This window comes from Protopterus annectens, chromosome 7.part0 (genome assembly GCF_019279795.1).
Source record: "Protopterus annectens isolate FY-2018-M chromosome 7.part0, PAN1.0, whole genome shotgun sequence".
Taxonomy (NCBI): Eukaryota; Metazoa; Chordata; order Ceratodontiformes; family Protopteridae; genus Protopterus; species Protopterus annectens.
In genome coordinates, this window is record NC_056739.1 from 1,689,585,167 (window position 1) to 1,689,595,662 (window position 10,496).

Sequence of the window (10,496 nt, forward strand, 5' to 3'; positions counted from 1 at the left end):
TCAAACAGTAATTCTGATATTAATGCTGACATAGAAAAAGATTTTAACATTCTTTGTGATAAATTTTATTCCTTTAAAGCAAACCAATTGGAAATAGACTACCTAAAGGAATGTGTTAAAGTGGGAAGAGTACCGAAGGGACTAAGGTGCTTCAAATTTCCCAACAATGTGCAGAAAGACTCTATTATAAAAAATTGTGTAATGTATTTAACCGTGCTGGTATAGAAATGTTAGAAGTTATGGTGGAAGAATATGAAACTAAAGCAGGAGCTTTACTGAATGATTTAAATGTTTTGAACAACAGTTTGATTAATGATGAAAAATTTCTCTCTGTTAAACGAAATTATGACAACATTTTTAAGGAGGTTGACCAGCATTGCTTGAGAATTTTAAACCGTAAGATACACAAATTAGAGAGGGACTTAAAGGAATATAATGAAGGGATGGCTTATCCACTACCAACTAAAGTTAAACAGTACAACAGCAGCAATAGTGGTGCACAGAGTAATTACAATAGAGGTTACAGAGCAGAAATGGCCTATGAGACACCAAGGCACAACCATAGGTTTGTGGAGAAAGACAGAGGTACCTCACACCAGGATTTTCACTTTCCCCCAAACAGGGAGGGGGGAAGGGGGAACAGATTTTTTCACGGGTGGGGGAACAAGTACATAAGGACATTCAAGCTACCTCAAGTAATCCGTTAGCGACTAACAGTGTAGCCAGCACAGATGTTTCAAAAAAAGGTCACAGTGGTAACAGAAAACAATTTTTCGATTTATAACTATACCAACATTAGCTTGGGATTAGAACACTTTGACTTATTTACAAAGGGATTGCACTTTGTGCCAGCATTTTCTAACAGTATAGAACAGGAGTTAATAGATTTAAAAATGTTCAGTAGGCAACTGAATTTAATGCTTTATTTTAAAGGAGAACTTCCTGCAAGCATGGAACTTTCACGCAAAAGTACATTTAACCCACCTATGGATCCCATAGTAAAAATATTTGAGGAAATGATGGAAAAAGACATCAGGATGATTAACAACAAAAAGCAAAGAAATGACCCACATAATATTAGTAGGAATGAGATGAATTTGATCAAGGACCTTAAAACTAACAACTGTAGGGCGATGAAAACAGATAAGGGGGGGGGGGGCTTAGTTCTGATGTATAATTCTGACTACATCCAGTATATTGAACGTATGTTACAAGATCCGGAGTAGTATGAACAGGTGTCGAGTAATGAGTTACATATGGCATATTCTAGAATTAGTTTCATTTTATATGACCACCTTTTGCAAGGGGTTTTTAATGAAAAATTGTATAATTTCTTAATTGTTGCCAAGCCAAGAATTCCAGTAATATTTTGGATCCCGAAAACACACAAAAGTCTTGACCCCCTACATTTTAGACCTATAGTATCTGGACAAGGGGGTATAACAGAACCTATTGGGAAATTTATAGATCATACTTTGAAGCAATTTGCTGCTTCTTTAAAGTACATTTGCAGGGATTCTTGGGATTTTCTTAGGGGTTTACAATCCATACCATATCATCCGGATTTATTGTTGGTAACTATAGACATTGTACAACTGTTTCCTAGTATACCACACTCCACAGGACTGAAATGGTTTAGTGATGTGTTAGTTGAGGAAGCGAAATTTACTTCAAACACCACAAACCTGTTGGTGGAGTTGAGGGAATTAATCTTGGAAACAATTTCATTTGCTTCAATGGCCATTCCTACAGGCAAAAATCAGGTGTTGCAATGGGGGCAGCCTGTGCCACAGTTTATGCAAACATAGTGTTGCATAAATGGGAACATACATACATCTTTGGCACAGAGTGGGCACGGCACATTAAGCATTATGTCAGATTTCTGGATGACATTTGTCACATATGGAGTGGTACTAGGGCAAGCATGGATGAATTCATTCATTATATCAACAATACTACTTCCTTTTTGACCTTTACGCACTCAATGAGTCTGGACAGCTTGAATTATTTGGATGTGAATTTGGTTAAGGACAAAGTTAACAATAGGTTTATATCCAGTGTGTTTAGGAAGCCCACCTATTCAAATGCCTTTTTGCACTTTCAAAGTAATCACCCTGAATATCAAAAAAGAGGCATAGTTAAGGGGCAATTCATCCGTGCCTCTAGAATGTGCAACACAACACAGGTGTTTATGAAAGAAATTAGTTTCCTAAAAGAAAGATTCCTTGAAAGAGGGTATCCAACCCATTTGGTTGAAGAACTAGCAGCAGAAATTATTAGTAGCAGGGAAACAAAATATCCACCCCTACTGGACACTACGGATACATCAACATGTCAAGTAAGCAACAGCCTGCAGAACATGGAACAAAAAGGATATATCCATACTTTTGGTATTGACCACGATATAGTGGAAAATAGTGTAAAGAAATACTGGCCGATCCTAAGGCTGGATGACAGATTGAGTGGCATGATCCCAGAGTTTCCTAGATTTATTAGACGTAGGGGTACTAATATCAAAGAAATGTTAGAAATGACCCAGACTAAACCAATGATATGTAGTGGCAACAAAAAAGAAGGCACATACAAGTGTGGAATGTGCAGACAATGCCCAGCGATATTCAATGGCCATAGGTTATATATACCTACAAGAAAATTTACATGTCAACCAAGGGGCTATTACAATTGTAATGCTAAATTCATTGTTTATTTGGGTTTATGTATAGGATGCAAAAGTTTCTATATTGGAAAGACTGAGAGAACCCTCAGGAGGCGCATTTATGAACATCAGTATGATATAATTAAGGAGAAGGAAACTAATGCATTCTATAGACATTGTCTTTTTTGTCCCAATATGGAAATTAAATTCATTATTTTGGAACAGGTAAAGATGGATGAGAGGGGTGGTGACTGGGGGTCTCTTTTAGAATATAAAGAAACTGATATGGCAATTGAGATTAGACGCGGGAAGGCGGCCAGGACTCAATGACGCTTGCAGTATTAGTAGCGTCTTGAAGCTCAGGAAGGCAAAATTATGAATTTTGAGTTTTCAGTAGAATATCTAAGTCGTTTTTAGGATTTATACATAGAAACAATTGTTTGGTTTATACACACTGTATTTAAAATATTTTTTACAGTGTTTTACGCTATGAAATTACTAGTAAATTTTATAGGCTATGAATTCATTAACCAAGGCATTCACAGTATTTTATACTTGACTATTATGACATAGTGGGGCAGAACACTAAATATGCAAACAAGTATTAGTCTTGATTTTTAAACACTGTTTTTAATATTGTATTTTTATGGTAATCTACGCGCATATTAAATAATTGATTTTTGTCTTTTTGTATATATACATTTCTGAGCATTACAACAAATTGTGCTTGGCAATTGCTGGTTGCAAATATGCTTTGTGCAAGTAAAGGGTTTTTGAAGGGTTAATTAGACCTTCTCCCTTAGTAATTGAATAATTGATTGGATTTTCAGTATGTATATAAAGAGCTACTAGCTTGGCATTACTGCATCTTGATAAAGCTCAGCATCAGGCTGAGCGAAAGCGCTTGATGAAATTGTTGGTCTCGATTGTTTTATTAAAGCAAGAAAATTTTATTCCACTTGAAGCCTTTTATTTTCTGCTTTAGCGGAAGAAGGAACACCAGCACTTTGTCTGCCTTTTATTCTGGATTTACAGAGCTGCCTTCCAGGTCGTGGGTCTGTTTTGTTTTACTGGTACCTCTTACTTGTTCCTACTTTCCAGACATTACTGGACCACTAAAGCCAGAAGCTGAAACTTTGCCATCTTGATTACTGTGGTACGCCAGTAATTACTATATTTTATTTTGTTCTAACCCAAAATGCCCTGATGGGGCTAAAGTACAGTTGTGTACACTTACCATAAATGTAGATGTTCGAGTGTATTCACTGTTGCAGTCATCACATTTGGGTTATCCTGCCAGGGGTAGCCCTCAGTCAGCCCAAATACCAGAGGCTTAGTATTTCTACGTCAGTTGCTGTCGCTCCAAGACTGACGTCAGGTCATCATTGATATAAAATCAGGCAGCCGAAGCCATTACATCAGTTTTTCTTGTCCTAGCTGTCAAGAGCCTGCAAATAGGGAGCTATATTATGGTGGAAAAACACCACCAGTAGTAAGAAAATACCAAAAAATCCATGTAAGGAGAGAGAAAGAGAGAGAAACACAAGGGGGATGGAGGGAGGGAAACCAGGACTACAACAGTGAATACACTCAAACATCTACATTTATGTCAAGTGTACACAACTGTACTACTTTCTTCGTGTTTCACTGTTATAGTCATCACATTTGGGTTCATTCCCAAAGCTGAAGAAAAGGGTGGAGGCAGTCAAGAAGTCTGTGGGCTGGATAGGGTTGCCCTGCAAAACTGCAGTGGCAAAGCCTGACCTGGATTTCGAGAAGATAGGCAGGTGGTAATGCTTGGTGAAGGTATGATAAGATGTCCATGTTGCAGCCTCCAGGATGTCCCTGGTGGGGACCCCTCTGAGAAAAGCTGCAGAGGTGGAGGTTGCTCTGGTGGAATGTGTCCTGACCCATTTCGGGGGTGGTTTCCCATGCTGTCTGTAGCAGAAACAGATGCAGTGCGCTATTCATGTGGAGATTGTTTGGATATGGCCTTGCCCTCTACTCCTGCTGCAAAGGTCACTAGCAATTGATCAGTTTTTCTGAAAGATTTAGTCCCGTCCAGATAGAATCTGAGCTGTCTGTGCATATCTAGAGTGTGTAGAATCCCTTCCCCCTTGTTTTGTGGGTTAGGGAAAAAGGTGGGAAAATGTATGGATTGGTTGACAGCCACACTAGACTCCAGTTTAGGTATGAAAGATGGGTTTAGTCCTGAATGAGACTCTGTCACCATGGAAAATGATGAAGGGCTCTACAGCCATAAGTGCTTGTAGCTCTGATACTCTTCTAACTGAAAAGATGGCCAGAAGCAAGGCCGTTTTCCAAGAGAGAAATTTTAAATCTGCTGAAGCCACAGGTTCAAAAGGGGGTAGGGTGAGCTTTTTCAACACAAAGTTTACGTCCCAAGCTGGGGTAGGAGCTCTCCTGGGTGGCCTTAAGGTGTTAGCCCCTCTTAGGAACTGTTTGATGAGAGGGTGTGAGAAGACAGGAGGCTCTGTGTTGTAATGAGCAGAGATGGCAGAGATATGAATTTTAATAGAAAAGAATAGACCCCTGTGTAGTAGGTCTGCCAGGTAATCCAGGATGAGAGGTAGGGAGGGCTGTGCCATTCTGGCTCCCTTAGCCTGGATCCAGGTGCAAAACTTTTTCCACTTGTCAGCATAGGATTTCCTAGTTCTGGGGCGTCTGTCCTCACATACAACATCTAGGACTTGTTTGCTTAGGCTGGCAGCTTGAGGGGTGATCAGGGAATAAGCCAGGCTGCCAGGTTGAGGGTCTGCAATTGGGGATGCATGAATTCTCCATTCCCCTGGGTCAGGAGTGTTGGGCTCTGAGGTAGGTGTCATGGTGGCCGGGGTCACAGGCTGTGCAGCAGTGGGGTACCAGTGCTGGCGTGGTCAGTCTGGGACAATCAGGATTGCTCTCGGTTTTTCCTCCCTTATTTTGAGCAGTACCCTTGATATAAATAGTAGACGGGGAAATGCACAGACCGAGAGGTTTACCCACTGGAATGATAGAGCATCCACTTTCCAGATCTTGCAGTGAGGTTCCCTGGTACAGAATTTGCTGAGCTGATGCATGGAGTGGGAGGCAAAGAGGTCGACCTTCGGAGTGCCCCATTTCTGGGTTACAAGGGTTAAGGTTCTGTGGTCTAGCTGCCACTCGTCTGTGTCTAGCAGGTTAAGATGTCTGCCAGAGAGTTTAGAGAGCCTGGCAGGAATTGTGCTAGCAGGTGTAGTTGCATGGCTGAGGCCGTGTGCCAAAGGGTCATGGCAAGCCTGAAGAGAAGATAAGAATGAGTCCTTCCCAGCTTGCTCATATACCACATCACTGTGGTGTTGTCTGTTTTGATCAGTAAAGGCCCCGGGGAGAGTAGGGGTCTGAAGGCTGTCAGGGTGTGCTGAACAGCTAACATCTCTTTTTGGTTGATGTGCAGATGTATTTGATTTGGGCTCCAATGGCCCTGAATGCACCTGCCATCGTGGTGAGGGTCTGGGCGACGTGGGGTTGTGAGAAGGTAAGTCCCTTTTGTGGTTGCAAGCTGCTTCCCACCAAAGAAAATCTTTGCTTAGACAAGGTATCATTGGTATGAGAGTTTCCAGGTTTTGAGATTGTTAACACTAATGGCTTTTTACATACCATTGTAGTTTCCTCATATGCAGTTTGGCATATGGAACGAGTAGGATGCAGGAAGCCATGAAAACTAGAGCTTGCAGGATTTTCCCTGCGGTTAACTGGGTTCTGGCAGCTAGTTGAGAGGAGCAGCCTGTCAGGTAGGTCTGTTTTTCTGGAGTAAGGAATTCTATCTGGGATGCTGTGTCCAGGTTTGCTCCCAGGAATACATTTTTTTTTTGTGTAAGGACTAGTTTCGACTTCTTTTCATTGACAGTATACCCCAGGGAGGTCAGTAGGGTCCCTTTAGAAAAGTCAAATTCTTAAACAGCTTTTCCTGTCTGCCTGAATCAGGCAATCGTCTAAATAGGGGTAAATTTGAATATTTCTTTATCTGCAAAAAGCAATGGTGGGAGCCAGGTACTTTGTGAAAACTCTGGGAGCAGTGGATAAGCCAAAGGGAAGCTAAGAGAAGTGAAAGTGCATAGATCCTACCCTGAAACGTAGGTATTTCCTGCATGATTCCCTGATTGGGATGTGTAGGTAGGCCTCTTAGGTCTAGGGTGGCTACCCAAGCATCCTTGGTAAGCACTGGTTGAAGCTGCTGGAGGGTGAGCATTTTGAACTTTGGTATCACCACAAAGGTGTTTAGAATGGACAGATCGAGGATGGGGCGCCATTTTCCTTATTTTCTGGGTACCAGGAAGAGTCTGGAGTAGAAACCTTGGCCTATCTGTTCTGCAGGAACGTGCTTTAATGCCCTCATGGAGAGCAGGGAAAGGACTTGCTTTTTGGCCTCTGCCCACTGGTTTGGAGGAAGATCTGGGAACCCTTTTGGGGTTGGCGGAGTGTGGAAATAAAATTTGTATCCCTGGGACACTATGTTGAGGATCCATCGGTCGTTGGTAACAGTGGCCCAGTTGCTTGCGTGGCAGGAGAGTTTTCCTCTTAGGGGCACAAGCAGGAGGTCAGAGGTAAGGGATGGAGGTGTAAAGTCATTGTGAGTTCTTACCATAAGAGGGAGGCTTTATACTCCATTTTTTGAAGAGGAGGAACTCCATTGCTTAGATCTTTGCATTCCCTGGGGCTGCTGTCTGGGGGGGGGGTTGCTCCCCCTGGGTCTGGACTGAGCTGGTCTGGAGGGGGCAGGAAAGGACCAGTGCTTGGAGGGGCAATGCCTACTGCACCTCAAAGGCTGGACCTGTAAGAAGTTAACTGTCTGCATAGATTTAGCTTCTTCCATCTTTTTTATGACCTCTTCTGCCTTGGTGCCAAATAAGTTGTCTTTGTTTAATGGTGCGTCTAATAATTTGGATTTGTTAAGGTCTGGCAAGGTTTGTTCCTTAAGTCAAGCATGCCTTCTAAGGACAGAATCAGTGACTGCTGTCTTGCAAGATGCTTCTAGGGCGTCAAAGCCACATTGCAAGGTGTGCTTAGTTACGTGACTGGCAGAATGCATTAGCTCTTATAATTATTTATTTTCTGCACAAGCAGGAAAGGAAGATATTTTTTGTTTGAGGAGTTCCATGGTATGCTGCTGATACTTCAGCATATGGAACTGACAATTTAATGCTCTAATAGCAAGAGTAGCAGAGGTGTATACTTTTTTTTACCCCATCTGTCTAAAACTCGGGAATCCCTATCTGAGGGGGTAGGATTCTTAGCTGAAGTTGCTTTAATTCTTTTAGGTCCTCGAGAGATGACCACTGGGTCAACAGTAGGATTTTTGAAAATAAATTTGAGAGAGTCAGGGACTCTAATACCGGTCAGGTTTCCTGGGAGCAAAAAGAAGGGTGCCAGGAGTCAAACTGGATTCCATAAAAACATCATCTACAACATCCAGGACAGGAGGAATGGCCAAAGGTCTGTGCTGTGGTAAATCTAAGAATTCCGAGTCTCTTTTCTGACCTAGGATAGTCTTGACATTCCCATTGGAAATGCTCCCTTAAAGTATGAAGGGTTTCCCCAAATGAAAAATCCTCGGGTGGAGAGGCAGAAGGGATGGATTCGTCTGCATCAGAATCCTCATAAGCAGAGAGGGGTTGCATATCTTCATATTCAAATGCATCTGAGTCATCGGACTCCTGTTTAGATAAAACTACTGGGCACAAGATCTTTCTTTTGGAAGGGGAAGCCTGGCTTCCCCTAATAAACATAAGGTATTTCTCCATTTAAAGCATTTGAGATTGAGGCAAGGTAGCAGGAGCCTGAGCAACATTGGTGATATATTCTTTGTTTTCTGGGTGCAGTTCGTACCCTGGGCCTTAGAAACTTGGTAGTTTTAGAAAGAACTGAAGACACGAAAGAAGTCGTTGGTCTGTGTCGAGTATCGGTAGTGCGAAGTACTTCCTCGGAAGCCGGTGCCTGCTCAGCGACTCTGGACCCCATCCAAGATAGAGACATCCGCAGGATCCTTAGTTGAAGAGATTCGCAGCATACCAGACTCCAAAAGGGTCTCGGTAGTGGCCTGCAAATCCACAGAAGCGGGCATCAGAGGCTGCAAAAGAGCCTCACTGAGGCCCGGAGAACTGATGACTAGCTTAGTGTAAGCATCATCGGCAGTTTTAAACCTGTGCAGTCTGTCTCTGTCTTTATCATTACTTTGTTTTTTTTCCCCTTTGGAAGATCAGTAGTCAGATGGCTTACCAAAGTCATATCAGAATTCAAGGACTGTGAGCAAAAATATAAACAAACAGAAAAGCAACAGAGGGGGAACATCGTGGTCTGGGCCTAAACAGGTGACACAGTAAGAATGGAAGTGTCAGTGTGGCATTTGCTTTCCACAGGCGAGACAATTGTTAACTTTTTCTGACATCAGTTAGAGCAAGAAAAAAGGATCCCCAACTGGGTACTTAGCTTTAGAAGACTTCAACTTCAATTCTGAAACAAACTCCGGTAGCGGCCGACCAGCACTTGTGCCAACTGTTTCTGCTTCAGGCTCCCCGGCAAGAAAGACTGATGTAATGGCATCGGCTGCCAGATTTTATACTACTGACGACCTGACGTCATTCCTGGAGTGACAGCAACTGACGCAGAAATAATAAGCCTCTGGTATTCTGGCAGACTGAGGGCTACCCCTGGCAGGATAACCCAAATGTGATGACTGCAACAGTGAAACACAAAGTTATGAAAACAAAATTGCCACTGACTCTAAAGACAACCACAAAGCATTCTCTATAGCTATGTCAAGAATCTCAATGGCAACACTCAGATCTGCTCTGAGTTACAGCACAATGGCACTAAAGCCCAAAGACAAACTTCTCAACTATTAATGAGATGTTATTCAAACTCAAAACAGCGTTCAAGGAGGAAGTTAAAGCTAGAAATGCCAAATATAAGGAAGTCAATGAATCATTGCGTAGGGAAAAAAATTCTGAAGAGGCAATGTGAGATTTACAGCACAACTAAAATCAAATAAAACTGAAATCTTTTATTACCTTTTTTTAGTTATCAAGGAACAGACACAAACTTAACAGACCAATTATAAAACATACCTCAAATTCTTCATTTGCCATTAACTTCCAGTTTGACTTTAAAAGCTCAGCTACATTCTTAACAAATTCAGAAGGCAATACTTCTCCCTCAGTTGTTATTTTGGAATATTCCTCACACAAATGGCATACCAAGTCATTCTCAGTTATGAAGTCTGCAAAGTAAATAAATAAACAGAGGTTAAAAAAAGAAAACTATCAGACAATAGCCTGACTCACCCAATATATGCTTCCACTGCCATATTTTCAAAATAATTTACCTGGGAGAAATCCTGAAGTCCAGTATTGCCACCACTATTTCAATTATGGTTATGAAGGAAATCTAAATGACAGTCCCGAAAGCAAACCCATCCCAGAATCAAACAGAAAGACATTTATTATGGGAAAATAAAACGTACACATCTATACATGGGATATTACCATGCATTCATACAGTTTACAAATGGAAAAATCATTCATTAAACACTCTGAACTGCAAGGTTGTTAACGCTTGCTTAAACTAAGCATGTACAACTGCTAATCATAAGTGACCATATTCATGGTCTCTAAACCAGTGACAGGCTACACAATTTACTGGAAAACACTGAAGTAAAAAGAATATTAACTTTAGCAGAAACAGAACAAAGTAAACATGCAGGGATGCAAACAAGGTTCACACTGGACGGCAACTAAATGTATGCTGACAAAGGAATGACAAATTTCCAGAGAAAGAATAAATGAAATAAAATAAGAATACA

The 10,496-nt window shown here is 41.5% G+C and overlaps 1 protein-coding gene across 1 annotated transcript in view; it reads right to left on the reverse strand.

Annotated features, from left to right (window-relative positions):
* TICRR (TOPBP1 interacting checkpoint and replication regulator) overlaps nucleotides 1-10,496 on the reverse strand; it is a 3,405,639-nt gene that overhangs the window by 1,856,561 nt on the left and 1,538,582 nt on the right. Inside the window, exon 10 of the mRNA XM_044078205.1 lies at nucleotides 9,763-9,914. Coding sequence (XP_043934140.1) covers nucleotides 9,763-9,914 — 152 coding nt within the window. The remainder of the gene's footprint in view (nucleotides 1-9,762; nucleotides 9,915-10,496) is intronic.